A 16,227-nucleotide genomic window follows, 5' to 3' on the forward strand; every position below is an offset into this window, starting at 1 on the left:
AAAATGGGTAAAAAATGAGGAAAACTTTTAAAAAACCATTAAAAACAGAAGTACATATTTTAGTACTGTTCCTTGGAGCAAGACAAGTTCTAAGATCTCTAGATCTGGGTCTCTAGATCACCTATTTCCTCTGTGTTCTGGGGACACTTAGATAACACAGTCAAGGACAGACCTTACTCATTCGAAGGTTTGTAATGTGTGACAAAAAAAATAACCCTTCAGAATTTGTAGGCATTTAGTTCTTATGCTTTCTTTTCTTCAGGATTTTTTAAAAGTTTTTGTTTGTTTTGTTTGGTTGTTGTTGTTGAGATAGAGAGCAAGAGCAGGGGAGGAGCAGAGAGAGACACACACAGGATCCCAAGCAGGCTCTGCACTGTCAGCACAGAGCTGATGTGGGTGTGAACTCAAGAACCTCGAGATCATGACCTGAACCAAAATCAAGAGTCGGATGCTTAACTGACTGACCACCCAGGTGCTCCTAGGGTTCTTATTTCTGATGTTTATTTGTTTGTTAGAGAATAGGAATACAGTCTATAGTTTGAAGCTGTCATTGCAGATGCTTTACATCATTTGAAGGAGTTTTTGAAATAATATGACTGATGGCTAAGGGGGAGGAAATTTATCTTTATGAAAATTATGTAAATAGAAGATTTTGGGAAAAGAAATGACTGATGAAGCAGTGAGACAGTGGAATTTCTTGTCATTTTGCCATTCAGAGATAACACTGTTAGATTTGCCATCAAGTTTAGCAGACATTGTCCCATGTCCTAACTTAATTAAAAAGTGACAAAGGTAATTTTGTAGAGTTTTGCAGATTGTCTTGCCATTAACTGTATTTATACCATTTGTAATCTCTGTGTAGTATTTTTGTCCCTGCTGTAGTCTTATGTATCTAGTCCTCTACTGCACATCTAGGTTGCTTGCAGTTACCTTTCCCCTTTTAGAACCATTTTAGTAATAAATGCCTTTGCAGATAAATATTTAGGTTGCATCCCTGCAATGTTATTACCAGATATTTAGTAATTAAAAAAAAATTTTTTTATGTTTGTTTATTTTTGAGAGAGCACGAGCAGGAGAAAGGCAAGAGAGAGAGGGAGACAGAATCTGAGGCAGGCTTCAGGCTCCAAGCTGTCTGCACAGAGCCTGATGCAGGGCTTGAACTCACGAAACTGTGAGATCATGACCTGAGCTGAAGTTGGATGCTTAACCAGCTGAGCCACCCAGGCACCCCAAAGTGTAGTAGTTATTCATGAATTGTGCCTCAAACTCTTAGTCTTGCTACAAGGGAAAAACAGAACTGTGTGACTTTTTCATAACGGCTAAACCTCATTTTGTTAGGAACTGTGTGATATATAATAGTGAGGTCTGGAATTTTAGAGTTGAAGGAGACCATAAATCTAATCTTTTAGTTTTGTCAGTGAGAAGGCTAATGCCAAACAAGAAAAAGACCTTTCCAAGTTACTTGGCTACTTACTGTTTAAGTTGAAATAGAATTCTGGTCCCTGGTCCATCTTCTTTTGTACTGCTCAGAACTGTATGCATTTACCCTTGGACAAGTTGAACTTCTCTGTGCCTCATTTCTTCTTTCTCTCTCTTCCTCATCATTGACTTAAACCACTTAGTCTCTCTCTCTCATGGTCCTTTCAGCTCTATGCTGTGACCCACCCCGGTAAACTTTTTATCCATACAATTAAGTGCTACCAGCTAGCAAAACTACTTAGGACCTTCTGAATAACTCTTAAAAACCGCATCAGAGCAGTCTTGTAATGATGGGAAACAGGATCCTGAGTAATGTACTTGTTGGATAAACATCTTTAAGTTCAGTTGAACTGAAATACATGTGTTTTGAATAATTATAATTGTTTATCATACATCTTACATATATAGTAGGTTTGGTGAAAATATTATAATGTTGGCCCCATGGACTCAGCAGACCACCAGATGACATAGCTGAAATTCAAACTTCAGGCATAAAAAGACAACAGCAGTTGACCTAAAATTCAAACACTTAGAATCTTTAATCATAAGGAAGCCATTGCTCACAGGTTACTCCTATCCCTTTTTGGCTGTGTCCAAGTTTGGAGCACTGTGGTTTGAGGGGTCCAGGATTCTATTTAGTTGGCAATTAGACAGTAGGATACACAGAGTATGTGCTGAATGCTCCCTGCTGGGAGCAGTCTGAGTCTGGAGTGTTTGAGACCTAGGCCATACACAGATTTACTGGAGCCCTGTGCTGTCTGGCTTTCTGAGTGAGAGAATTTTTCTTGTTCCTCTGAGAAAAATCTCCTTTTAAAGTAAAACATAGAAGTTTGGGAGTTATTTTCTGCTAAGTTGAGAGAGTGGTTTCTTGGGGGCCATACAAGTACAGATAGCTCTATACTTAGAAGTGGCTGGTAATTTACATATATATATATATATATATCTGTTTAACCCCATTAAAAAAGGGGTCTATGTCTGTATGGTCCTCTCTCTCCAAAAATCAATTCTTTACCTTTTTTTTGTAACATTACTGACTTATTTTCACAAATTTTACTTATTTTCTTCTGAAGCTGGCAATACTCAAGTGTATAGTGGGAAAAAGGGTATTACAGCAAACTATATTGCCTTTATGCCCATAGATATCGTTGATTCCTTCATTAGGTTCAGCTTCTCTTAGGTTTTAAGAACCTTCAGTGATCTATTTTCCCATGGCCTTTGAAAAGGTTTAAAGTTGCTTTGAATGAATACCTAATTGGTTGAAACTTGGGCAGTTCCAACTTTTATAAGTTTACATCATAATTGTTGATAAAATTTCTCAGCTGTTGTAATCCTTTAGAAATAACCAAAATATTTTATGGTCCTTAATCCACATTTTCCTTAAGAAAAAAGAGGAGAGGGAGAAGGAAGGAAACAATGTGTTAATTTAAGGTTCTGTTACAAAAGCATTGATAAAAGAATTTGTGCTGTGTATCTGCCATTAGCCTGTGAAACTCAAGAAAAGAATGTCCTGTGAAATAGAAATCACTGAGAAATATTCTAAGATATACTGTATTTGGGGAAAAAAAGCAAGACCTAAAACTATATTAACTCAATTATGCTTTTACTTTATAGGCATTTTAAAGTAATTTTTAATTAAAAAATGAATGTGCAGTATTATTGATAATCTAGAAGCCACACTGTTCTTTCCTCTATGTGTGTTCAGATATATATGTGTGTATTTGTGGGTATAATTCATAAATTTTCTTATTTACCAGTTTTATTGAGAAATAATTGACCTACAGCACTGTGTAAGTTTAAGGTGTAGGCACAATGATGTAAATATATTATGAAATGATTACCAATGTAAATTAGTTAACACCTGTCATCTCATACACAAAAGAGGTTTTTCTTTGAGATGAGAATGTTCAGAATCTACTCTTGTAACAACTTTCAAATACACCAAAAGCACAGATAACTGTTACTGTGTTGCACATTATACTCCTAGTACTTCTTTTAAAACTGGAAATATTTACCTCTTTTTTTTAAATTTTTTTTTTCAACATTTATTTATTTTTGGGACAGAGAGAGACAGAGCATGAACGGGGGAGGGGCAGAGAGAGGGAGACGCAGAATCGGAAACAGGCTCCAGGCTCCGAGCCATCAGCCCAGAGCCCGACGCGGGGCTCGAACTCCCGGACCGCGAGATCGTGACCTGGCTGAAGTCGGACGCTTAACCGACTGCGCCACCCAGGCGCCCCAATATTTACCTCTTTTTAAAGATGATTTAAACATTTGAGTATAGTTGACTTACCAAGTTATATTAGTTTCAGGTTCAGTTATGCTTTTAAAGAGGGCACTGAACACAGACACACATGTATAAATGTATGGAAAATACTGTCCATTTGCAGATGTTATCATAGTTAACAATGATTCTGGGAAGTGTCTGGGGTGGGGGGTGGTGGTGATGGGGACAGACAAAGCTCTGTTCGATTGTGATCTCTTACGAGTTCACTCGTGTGCTAGGCACTGTGGGATAGCCATGAAACGGGATTCAAGTAAGAACAGAGGGCAGAATTCTGGGTCCTGAGAACAAGCAGCATGCCTTGTCTGGTTGCCTAGGCTGTCTTGCAATTCCGTGCTTCTGGTGCCCTTTTTGGTGCTAGGATCATCATCATCATCATCATCTTCTTTTTTCCCCCTTTCCATTCACGTCAGAAACTGAATCTGCAGATAAGGAAGGCAGTATGTGAACCAGAAATGATGACTCTGGGCAACTAGAGAGAAACTGCTTCATTCCTGTTTCTTTGGTTTTGTTTTTTCCCTTACCAGGGCTGAACTCCGTGCCCATTGAGACAGAATCCGAGCAAAGAATTTGAAGTAACCCTAGAGAAAAAGTGTGGGATCTTTGTTTTTAATTTTGTTGTGTACTGGGGAGTGTATATTCTTAGGAGTGTTTATGTGCTTTTGAAATCTTGGCCATATCTTTTCTATCAATTTTTTTGTTGAGTTATCCACTTAGAAAATAGGTAAGGTACAACACAAAAATGTAGATGAGTCTCATGAGATGTGAGACATGATACTATATAACGTGTACTCATATGTACTTACTTGTATAGAATTTTAAAACAGGCAGAATTAATCTATGGTGTTAGAAATCTAGGGGAGGGGAAATTACTGAAAAATGCCCTGATGGGGCATTTGGGGCATTGGTACATCCTAGTTCTGGATCTGGATATGTACATTCACCTGGATATGTATGCTTAAGTGTGGGTACTTTTCTGTAATGAGGTTTAAAAATGAAGAAAAAAATAGAGCTTCTCTCAAAATAGATGGGTGGGTAAATGGATGCATGCATGGATAGATAGATAAAGTAGAAAATAGCTTCATTTGCTTTTTTTGATTCACTAGCACCCCTGCCTCTGCCGCAAATCAGATCATAAATTCCACAGGGTCAGGGACTGCTTTTTTCTCAGAGACTTGCTCATGAACTGCTGAGAATTTATTGACTGACTGATTAGCCTAAGTATTAATTTGTATGTGTCTCCCATGAGTGCTTTAGGGATATTTGTCCTGCAATTCTTAAAATGTTTTAATATTTTTATTTTTCAAGAGGGTGAAGTGGGGGATGTACATATTTCTAACATCTTTTCCATTCTGATTTGGAAAAACCAGACAAGACAAAGACTGTCCACTCACTTCTTTGAAGTTTAGGTACTCATAAGCTGTTATTAACCTCACGCGTAATACCATTTTTAATCAAACTCTGTTGATTAACCTTTTTTCTATTTTTCATTGGTAAGTGGCAAATATGTTCCCTTTGGAAACTTGGTCTTCTATGAGTGCGCGTGTGTCTGTGTGTTTGGGGGTTGGATTGTATGTGTTTGGAGTTTACTACTTGCTCAGTGGCTTTGTTCAGAATTTTTAGAAGTGGTAATCCAGAGTGGAAAGAGATGGGTATTGCTTTGCTGAAAGGTTTATATATAACTCAATTTCTCTTCCCATACTCTGCTCCTTGTCATCTTCCAGAGCTTTGGATAAACTAAATGGATTCCAGTTGGAGAGCTTCACATTGAAAGTGGCCTACATCCCTGATGAAATGGCTGCCCAGCAGAACCCCTCACAGCAGCCCCGGGGTCGTCGTGGGTTTGGGCAGAGGGGCTCATCGAGGCAGGGATCTCCAGGATCCATCTCCAAGCAGAAACCGTGTGACTTGCCTCTGCGCCTGCTGGTCCCTACCCAATTTGTTGGAGCCATCATAGGAAAAGAAGGTGCCACCATTCGGAACATTACCAAACAGACTCAGTCAAAGTGAGTATTGGTGAGGCTGCAGTGGATGTTAATATTTTCCCCTTTGAATTTTAATAACAGTAAGTTGTTCTGGTACTTGATGTCCTTCTGAGTGTGGCCGTGATTCCTCCTTGTACAGTATTTGGGAATCTGGAAAAACCTTGTGATTTGATAATCTGAGGCAAAACCTTAATCTCAAAGAGAACTTCAAATTTGCACACATAAATGGAAAAATGATACCTAATCCACTTCTGATGCGGGAGGCACCGGCGAATAAAAGGGCCACTACTTGCCTATTCTCTACTCACCTATCCCTGTCCCCAGTCCTACCCCCAGTGATACCTGCCTTCAGTGTTTTTGGAAGTAATTTTCTGGGTCCAGTACAGACGTAGTTTTTCAATCATGCTTTATGTCGGTAAAGAATCATTCAGTTGGGGCGCCTGGGTGGCGCAGTCGGTTAAGCGTCCGACTTCAGCCAGGTCACGATCTCGCGGTCCGTGAGTTCGAGCCCCGCGTCAGGCTCTGGGCTGATGGCTCAGAGCCTGGAGCCTGTTTCCGATTCTGTGTCTCCCTCTCTCTCTGCCCCTCCCCCGTTCATGCTCTGTCTCTCTCTGTCCCAAAAATAAATAAAAAACGTTGAAAAAAAAAATCATTCAGTTTATGGTCCAAATTTATCCCATAATTAAGCCATGTGGTTGGATTGGCTTATTCTTTAGGATGTTAATTTGATAGTTTTAATAGGCAAATTTTAAGGGATTGGAGATTGTCCGTTAAACATTGGAGCTAGCTTTGCAGCAGTAGAAAGCAAGAGCTGTGTGTTTTTATTTATGACGGTAGCCCCAGTACTGAGCACATGGTCTGCTAGGTAGAAGACTCTCATATTTATCAAATGAATGAAATGACTGTATGTAAATTACATTTAGTGCCTTTAAAATACATCTAAGATACTCTTTAAAAGTTTCAGTGCATTATATGTTGATTTGCTTATTAACCATCCTGTTAGGCTCTATGTGGATCTTTTGACCCAAAGGAGCTTGACAATGAACTGTCCTCACCCCTTGTTCTGTAAAGTGCACTAAGCACCTCTCTGGGGACAGTGGCTGCCATAGTTAGCGCACTGGAGAGAGGTGGCTGTGTCATTGTACACAACAATGGAAATGGAAATGTCTTTGGACCAGCTACGAAGATGAATGGATTATTTTGTGTTTTAAATTTGTAAGTAAAGTACGGAAAATGACTTTATTTTATGTGGTCCATGGAGTTAAGCAGTCTTTTTCTGAAAGTACAGCTATGGTACTATGTAGGTCTTGATTATGTATGTTTGTTCCCCTGAGCTTAACAGGATATTCATATTTATCGCAGGCACCATGCCAGTGTTGAACTAGCTGACTCATTTCTCCTGCAGAAGCGAAATGAGCTGTGTTTGGTGGTGGTTGCATGCCCACTCTACCTGCACGGTGATGTCTGATCCTGCCCTCCCTCCCCCTGCTTTGAAGCAGGAAATGTGGGATACTGGTAACCTTTGTGTTAAACCAGTGGTCTTTGACTTCATAATGTAGGGAGTGGGGAAGTTTTAATCTTAAATTTGCCTGGTTTTAATATTGAAATGGAAGGGCTCCTTGCTTTCCTTTATCCACTGTTACCTGCAGAAACTAATTATTAAATGGTTTCCCTTCCTTGTCCTGTGGCAGATTAGAGTTATTCTTTTAAAGCTACTCATTTCCTTGTCAGAGGAAAGAGCTTCTATGAATTAAATTGAACTGTTTGTTTTATTAAGGCAGGAAGATGGAGGATGGAAAGGGAAGGGAAGCAATTTTCGTTATATCCGATGATTCATTTGCAGAGTTCTGCCAGTGGATTTAATTAACTCTTGGCCATTGAAACTAGTCATTATTAGATCTTCTGTTTCTGGAATGGTCTCAGAGGGCTACCCTGATCTATAAAGCAATATTCCCTTCTCTCAGAGGATCAGAGTTTAGTAATCCTTAACACGGGTGAATGGGTGGAAATAAACTAGATTAACATTTTACCTACTAGAACATAAGCAATACTTAACAGTGATTGGGAATTGAAATAGTGGTTTGGAAAGATAGTTCCTGAGATTGGGACTTAACCTGAAATATTGTTTTAAATTATTTCTAGACAGCTCTTATTTGTTTAATTTCTACATTGCCTTTTTTTTTTTTTTTTTAAGGTTCTGGAAATGTCTTTAAATTTAAGTATAATTAAGGTACAGTATTATTTTCAGGTGTATAGTACCATGACTGAGCAATTGTATACACTACTCAGTGCTTATCATGATAATATATTCTTAATATTACTCCTTTATCTCACCCATCACCCCACCTACTCATCGCCCTTTAAATTCAGAGATGAATCTTCAGGTTTCAAACATTTAGAAAAATGAAATGTAAACCTTGACTTTATTGGTGTGGTGAAGCAGCCGTTCTTAAGGCCAGGAGTTGTGTAGCTCTTCTAGTGTTTGAATGGCCAGAGGGACTCAACAAGTATTTAATTTTCCCCAAGCACACTTTTTCAGATAATTTTCTTTCTTGTACTTCTTAAATGACAGAAGACTCACTTTGTATTTAATTAAAAATAAGCGTGCACATTTTTAAAAAGGGGGCGGTTACCTTTCATCTTATCCCTGGAAGTATTGATAAGTTGGGAATCTGTCTTTATAGGACTTAATTCCTTGTATCTGCTAACATGGGTAGCTTTAAAAGAGAAATCCTAGGGTGCCTGGGTGGCTCAGTCGGTTAAGTGTCTGACTTCTGCTCAGGTCACGATCTTAGTTTGTGGTTTTGAGCCGCGCATCGGGCTCTGTGCTGACAGCTCGGAGCCTGCTTCAGATTCTGTGTCTCCCTCTCTCTTTGCCCCTCCCCGGCTTGCCCTCTGTCTCTCTCTTAAAAGTGAATAAACATTAAAAAAAAAAAAAAAAAAAGAAACCTTATCATATGTATTGTTTCTTCTTTCATGTAAGATGAAGGACCTCTTACTGTGTTGGTATCTGTAACTTCACAACATGTTTTTTAAATTATTTTTTTACTTAAACTTTAACCAGTCCAGTATTGGTTTCAGGAGTAGAATTCGGTGATTCATCACTTATATACAGTACCCACTTGTGGCTCATCACCACAAGTGCCCTCCTTAATATCCATCACCTGTCTAGCCCATCCCCCCACCAGCTGCCCTTCATCAACCCATAGTTTGCTGTCTATCATTAAGAGTCTCTTATGGGGTGCCTGGGTGGCTCAGTCAGTTAAGCGTCCAACTTCGGCTCAGGTCATGATCTCATAGTTCATGAGTTCGAGCCCTGCATCGGGCTCTGTACTGACAGCTCAGAGCCTGGAGCCTGCTTGGGATTCTGTGTCTGTCTGTCTGTCTCTCTCTCTCTGCCCCTCCCCCTCCCCCACTCGTGCTCTGTCTCTATTTCAATAAATGAATAAGCATTAAAAAATTAAAAAAGTCTCTTGTGGTTTGTTTCCCTCTGTTATCTCCCTGCCCCCTTCCCATACATTCATCTGTTTTGTTTCTTAAATTCTACATACGAGTGAAAATCATAAGGTATTTGTCTGTTGACTTATTTCGCTTAGCATAATACATTCTAGTTCCGTCCACGTCATTGCAAATGCAAGATTTCATTGTTTTTGATGGGGTAATATTGCACTGTGTATATATATACCACATGTTCTTTATCCTACATCAGTTGATAGATATTTGGGCTTTCTCCTTAGTTTGGCTAATGTTGATACTGCTGCTACAAACATTAGGATGCATCCATCAAATCTTTATTTCTGTGTCCTTTGGGATAAATACTTAATAGTGCAGTTGCTGGGTTGTAGGGTAGTTCTATTTTTAGTTTTTTGAGGAACCTCCATACTCTTCTCCAGAGTGGCTGCACCAGTTTGCTTTCCTGTTACTTTGAAGTTGATATTCCAGACTCTGTATATGTGAATACATGCTTACAGTTTTCCTTTCCTCCTTGTGCTCACTGTAAGAATCGATGTCCATCGTAAAGAGAATGCAGGTGCTGCTGAGAAGTCCATTACTATCCTCTCTACCCCTGAAGGGACCTCTGCGGCTTGTAAATCCATTCTGGAAATTATGCATAAGGAAGCTCAAGATATAAAATTGTGAGTAAAGAGGATTAAGCTGTGAAGAGGTTGATACTCATGCTGCTTTATTTTGGACTTCTATGACAGAATTCTTAGGCATTGTCAACAAACAGGGCAGTGCTGTCCTGAAGAGCTGTGGTGGTAGGTACTCCTGAGTTGGTTATAAAGTAGAAGTCTTTTAAGTATTTTATTTTCAATCATGTTTGGATATGGGGTGGTTGGTAGTAATGGGGAGAGTCTAGCTGTAGGAGAAGGCACCTATGGGATAGGAAGCCCACCTGTGAACCAAGAAATCTTCTTGGGATTTACCGAAAATGGGCCTCAAACCCTGACTCCCTTACTCGGAGCCCATGGGAGCTCTGTTCTTATTGTCTGCCCAGCCCTACTCTGCAGCAGCAGGGAGTATAGAGGTGGAGAAATCTCTAATCCTATGCTAAGGGAAACTGGAGATTTATTTGGGTGTTTGAGGTTGAAACTCTAAATGCCTGTTCCACAAGAACTTTGAACAGAGGTTAGGTTCTATGCCACTTGAGCTTATAGCACAACACTCTCCTAAAAGGAGAGAGCAGACTAAGGTACTGGAGTTAGCCTGGGGACCTAATCACTAGCACTTAATTTGTAGGGACTTTAATATGTATTAAATGTATTTTAGTTGTAAGATGTTACATGTAGCTTTGTTATAAGTTCATAATTCTTTAAAAAAAAAAAAAATTCGGAAAGGCTCACTATCCAGATAATGCCGGTGATATTTTTCAGCAGTGATATGTATCACTTGGAAATTCAGAAAGGTACACAATGAAAAGTGAAAGCCCCCCTTCCTGCTCTTATACTCTTCCCCTAAAGAGTAATCACTGTTGAGTTTCTTCTGTTTCCTTCTGTAAATTGTGCATGTATCTCTAGGAATGTAGTTCACAATTCATAGTAAAATCCTATTGTTTTGCATTTGTACATTGTGTTCTGGTATTGGGGATTTAGGGATGTGGGTTTGAGTAAGAGGTGTTTTCAATGAGCTAACAGTCTACCTTGGAAGATATTCCCTGAGATGCATGGAAGAAAATGGTTTTGAAAGTTACCTTCAAATACTTGTTATTGTTTTTTTGCCCCCTCTATTCATGCATTGCTAGAATGGAGGTCAGTGGACTTTAAACTCAACCTAGCATAATGCTTCCTATATCGTAGGTAAGAAGTAAATGTGTAATGAATGGATACTGTCTTTTTACCCAAGAGAAGGTTTACTTCTCCTGATGGCATGACCTTTTTCTTTTTGTATTTACAGCACAGAAGAGATTCCCTTGAAGATTTTAGCCCATAATAACTTTGTAGGCCGTCTTATTGGTAAGGAAGGAAGAAATCTTAAAAAAATTGAGCAAGACACTGACACTAAAATCACGATATCTCCGTAAGTGCTGCCTTGCTTTCTTTGAGTTAGAAATTTTTCTAGCACTGTGAAGCTGTGGGTTGTGTATTATACAGAGCCACTCCCATCTTTCAGGAGTTTGAGCTACCCTGTACCAACATACTTTTTTTTGTTTCTCCAACTTAATCTACTACCTACTATCTGTGTCTAACCCATATTGAAAGCATTATCTTTTCCTCCTAAAGAGGCAGAAAGCACTACTAAATACTTTACATTCATACTTTCTGGCTGAAGTCTTGGTCAGATTTACTGGTCACTACTCCCACAGTTGAAATAAGTAACCCAATTTATTATCCACTGCTGTGTAACAAATTATCCCAACATTTGACAGCTTGAAACAATAGTAAACATTTATTGCTCACCTAGTTTCTGTGGGTCAAGAATGCAGAAGCAGCTTAACTGGGTGTTTCTGGCTTGGGGTCACTTGATGTTGCTGAGAAGTTCATGCTGACTGTTGATGTGAGGCCTTAGCACATGGTCCTCTCCCCAGGGCTGCTTGGGTGTCTTTAGGACAGTGGTAGCTGTCTTCCCCCAGAGTGGATTATCCAAGAAAGAGCAAGATGGAAATGACAATGTCTTTTATAACACAGCCTCAGAAGTCACACTCTATCATTTTTCTAGTATAATTGACACAGGTCATCTCTATTCAGTGTGAGAGAGGACTGGGCCCACTGGGGAGTAGGTCATCTTGGAAGCTGGCTGTCACACCTTGGGTCTATGAATGCTCTGAAATTGTATGGAAAGGTTTCCCTTTCTGGGGGTAACTATTCTTTACATCACAGTACCCAAAAAAGATGAGGTGAGAGGAGATTGATGAACTAAGGAAAAATGCTAAGGAAAGACAGGCAGCATGTTGATGCAGCAAGGAGTTTTCAAAGAAGGGAATGGTAGGAAATAGGAAAGTCCTGCCTGATTGTAAAACAAAAACAAACAAAAAAACACAGAGTGTCTTGAATTTTACACCCCAAAATGAGAGGGTTTTCAGAGAAAAAAATTTTAAAAGCTTTGTAAAGCAGCTATTAGAAAAAAGCTAATATAAAATGCTTGGCAGGGAGAGGTGGGTTGAGACCAGAGATGAGAAGTACACTTTTTCCGTCTAAGACAAATAGTCTTCCTTGTGTAGATGTTTACATTTTTAGCAAATAAGAGAAAAGGTTAAGGAATGATAACCCATTCATCTGGCTCAAGTTGAGCTTACGGCATTCTGCTAAGTAGTGAAAATGAGGATTTTAACTCTACAATTATGAAGGAGAGCTCTACCAGTTTTCCGTATACTTTCAATCTATGTACTTAGTCTTGTTTTCCATGGTTAAGAATCTCCCATTGCTTTCCTCTCAAGGCTATTGAGTGGCTCAGGCTCAGGCAGTCTCAATTGTCATCTCAGTGGATTATGAAGCTTCAGCAGAATCTTGGTCAAGCAGAGGGTTTCTGAATACTGCTAAGGCCTTCTAATGTAGGGTCTATATGGTCATCAAGGGATCATGTTTTTAATTTAGTCAAGACACATTGATTTATGTTATTTTCTCCAGCTTACTTTAAACTCTAAAATTACTGGCAAAAAGTAAGTTTAGACACATGAATTCTGGTTTGCCTTTTTGGAATATTTCCATGTTTATTTCTTGCTGGTGACCCAGAAAATGCAGTTGCATGAGACTGCCAATTATGTTTAGAATTGGTCCACGCAGTCTAGGAACATCCTTATTAAAGTTTTTGTACATCTGGTTCTTGGTTTTCACTAAAACCGTATACCCCTGTGATCATTTTCTTTACATTTCACTGTTGAATTGTTGTGAAAAAAGTTCACTTAAGTGGTCAAGAAGTACACTGTGTTTCAAACATGGGCTTAAGTGAACTGTGTACACCCAGTAATTTCTGTTGAGAAGACTGGAGGGGAAGTATTTTCTTCGGCAGCTTTACAATTCTTGGATTCCTATCTTTTGGGGCTTACTCATTTTTCATCATGTCTGACCACCCACTTTTACATACTGCCAGCCACCACAGTTGGGTTTTATTTTTTTATTTTTATTTTTTTTAATTTTTTTTTCAACGTTTTTATTTATTTTTGGGACAGAGAGAGAGCATGAACGGGGGAGGGGCAGAGAGAGAGGGAGACTCAGAATCGGAAACAGGCTGCAGGCTCTGAGCCATTAGCCCAGAGCCGGGGCTCGAACTCACGGACTGCGAGATCGTGACCTGGCTGAAGTCGGACGCTTAACCGACTGCGCCACCCAGGCGCCCCCACAGTTGGGTTTTAATTGCCATCTGTGGCTGGACTGTTATTAACTGTCTTCCTCCTGTAATTTCCATTCTTTTTCTTTTCCCTCTTTTTCATTCTGCAGATTGCAGGAATTGACGCTGTATAATCCAGAGCGCACCATTACAGTTAAAGGCAACGTTGAAACATGTGCTAAAGCTGAGGAAGAGATCATGAAGAAAATCAGGGAGTCTTATGAAAATGATATTGCTTCTATGAATGTTAGTTTTAATATGGAGGACATGCCTTTATTTTGATGAACAGTTAAAAGATGTTTTCAATTGCATTAATCCTGATGTCGTTAATGGTGGCAGCATTAGATGTAGTTTCTAATTGATTTTTAGCACCATAGTGAGTGTGCCGTGGGATAGTTTGGAAGACCACAGGCTTTGACATCAGGTTTGGCTCTCTCTGATTTTAGCAAATGGTATAGTCTTGGAGCCTTAGCTTCCTTATCTGTTAAATAAGGCTAATACTTTCCTAAAAAATGAGTATCTTCTGCACAATGTTAATTTGAAGATTAGTAGAGTAGGAACGTGGGCTTAAGAGGTACGTGAACTGGGTTTGAGTCCTAGTTCAACCACTGATTAGCTGCAGCTCTGTTCTCTTGGACAACTTACCTGTTCTCCAAGCATTGGTTTCTTCATCTGTGAAATGGGGCTGTTGTGCCTACATTGAATGCTTATTAGGACTGGGATTATAATAGATACCACGCATATAAAAGCAACTGTTAAGAATTCAAATTTTAATTTTTATTTGGTTAGTCATAAACCTTGGCGTTAAAACAACTAAAAATGACAAAATAATCTGTGTAGAGCAATGAAGGCAATTAAAGTGAATTGCTGACCTTCCTGAGTGGATGGAATGGTGCAGAAAATGTAACATGTCAGTAGTCCATTTTGAATTTTCAAGTAAATGAAAAAAAAAACCACTCCTCGGTTGGGCCTGTCATTTGAAACACTACATGTAAAAGAAGGGAAATATAAAAATAATACCTTTGTGAGAGGAACCTAGAAATATGCTGATCATTTTACCTCCCATGACTGGCTGCCTAATCTGTCTTCCCATTATAACTGCTCATCTGATGTTTCAGAGTCAGTTGCGAGTTAATCCAACCATACACCTTTTAAAGAGATTCCCAGGTATGCTCACGTCTCAACTGTCATCTCCACTTCACTTCCTCAGCCCTTATAAAATTCAGCCAACACAAAGTCCTCTTTCTGGCTCCTGGATACACTCCAAAGATATGTCTAGTTGCCATAGTTGTATGGGATGGGACCTGATTGCCAAAGATCTTGACTTTGTTTTAGACTTTTAGACCCACGACAGCCAAATTTTACCCAAGGAGTAAAGATCTCTTAATACCTTTTTCTGTATATCTGGTTTGCTTTTCAGTGCACAAATCTCGTTTGCTTACTTCTTCAACTAATGCAAGGTTTTCAGTCTGTATTTACTGCGTGCCCATAGCACACAGAGTACATATTTGTCTAAGCACTGTGAGCTGATCATTAAGGAAAGCGAGGGTATGTTGCCTGCTTTGAGAAAGCTAGTGTAGCTTCAGATCAAGGAGGGGGCAAATGAGCACACAGATTTTAACATATCAAGAAATATAAACAGATATGTGCTCAAGTATAATAACATGGAACATCTGCTCTGTTCTAAAATTTGAGTCATAAAATGATTTTTTAAATTTTTTTTACTAGACAAGGTCACAATCTGAATATTGTCACTTATAATTACACTTGATTTTTTTAAATGTAAAATGAGGGACCTTTTTATTATTGCAGCTTCAAGCACATTTAATTCCTGGATTAAATCTGAATGCCTTGGGTCTGTTCCCACCCACTTCAGGGATGCCACCTCCCACCTCAGGGCCCCCTTCAGCTATGACTCCTCCTTACCCACAGTTTGAGGTAAGATAATGTACCTTGGCTTTCTTTATGGGTGAGCGGGATGCAGTCAGAGGGACACAGTTATTAGACTTTGTTGCTCTCGAGTAGGGTGACATTCGATGCTGATTGTAAAACTTGGTCCCCATATGATTTATCAGTTGAGAGCCAACACATGCTCTCTAGTTCATATCAGTAGAACCTTCCTACCTACCCCTTTGTAGAAGGGACACGTGAAATATTCTTTTGAAGTTTTTGGGTAGTAGGGTTGTCACCATGGGCTCTTAAATCTCCAAAGAAAAGTTTGAGACTTTGGGAAGGGGAAAGAAGTTATTTTTAAATGTTGAAAGATAGGACTTTTAAAAGGCTTCCTTCATCTTAAACTTCACCTGGAAGTCAAATGCTTTGAAAGGTCAATAAAAGTGTGTTTTCCACTTTGTGCTTTTTATTTTTATTTTTTTATTTTTTTTTTTAATTTTTTTTTCAATGTTTATTTATTTTGGGGACAGAGAGAGACAGAGCATGAACGGGGGAGGGGCAGAGAGAGAGGGAGACACAGAATCGGAAACAGGCTCCAGGCTCTGAGTCATCAGCCCAGAGCCCGACGCGGGGCTCGAACCCACGGACCGCGAGATCGTGACCTGGCTGAAGTCGGACGCTTAACCGACTGCGCCACCCAGGCGCCCCAACTTTGTGCTTTTTAAACAGTGAGCTCCAGCTAGTTGTGCTCATGGGTCTCTTGTGCGTGTGTATGTGTGCAACCATTAGACAGCTTTTATTTGTTTTGTAAACAGGTAGACTATT

The 16,227-nt window shown here is 39.4% G+C and overlaps 1 protein-coding gene and 1 long non-coding RNA gene across 5 annotated transcripts in view; one reads left to right on the plus strand and one right to left on the minus strand.

Moving 5' to 3' along the window:
* Nucleotides 1–11,928, minus strand: part of LOC121028623 (uncharacterized) — a 34,601-nt gene extending 22,673 nt beyond the window's left edge. For both annotated transcript variants that reach the window (XR_005789354.1, XR_005789353.1), the window contains exon 1: nt 11,643–11,928. This is a non-coding gene — a long non-coding RNA (uncharacterized LOC121028623). The remainder of the gene's footprint in view (nt 1–11,642) is intronic.
* The window catches only part of IGF2BP3 (insulin like growth factor 2 mRNA binding protein 3), a 153,533-nt gene that overhangs the window by 110,739 nt on the left and 26,567 nt on the right, over nt 1–16,227 (plus strand). For all 3 annotated transcript variants that reach the window (XM_040472436.1, XM_040472435.1, XM_040472437.1), the window contains 5 exons: nt 5,485–5,766; nt 9,747–9,881; nt 11,140–11,262; nt 13,620–13,755; nt 15,322–15,447. In XM_040472436.1, the coding sequence (XP_040328370.1) occupies nt 5,485–5,766; nt 9,747–9,881; nt 11,140–11,262; nt 13,620–13,755; nt 15,322–15,447 (802 nt within the window). The remainder of the gene's footprint in view (nt 1–5,484; nt 5,767–9,746; nt 9,882–11,139; nt 11,263–13,619; nt 13,756–15,321; nt 15,448–16,227) is intronic.

Source organism: Herpailurus yagouaroundi, unplaced genomic scaffold (genome assembly GCF_014898765.1).
Source record: "Herpailurus yagouaroundi ecotype Mexico unplaced genomic scaffold, PumYag 100, whole genome shotgun sequence".
Taxonomy (NCBI): domain Eukaryota; kingdom Metazoa; phylum Chordata; class Mammalia; order Carnivora; family Felidae; genus Herpailurus; species Herpailurus yagouaroundi.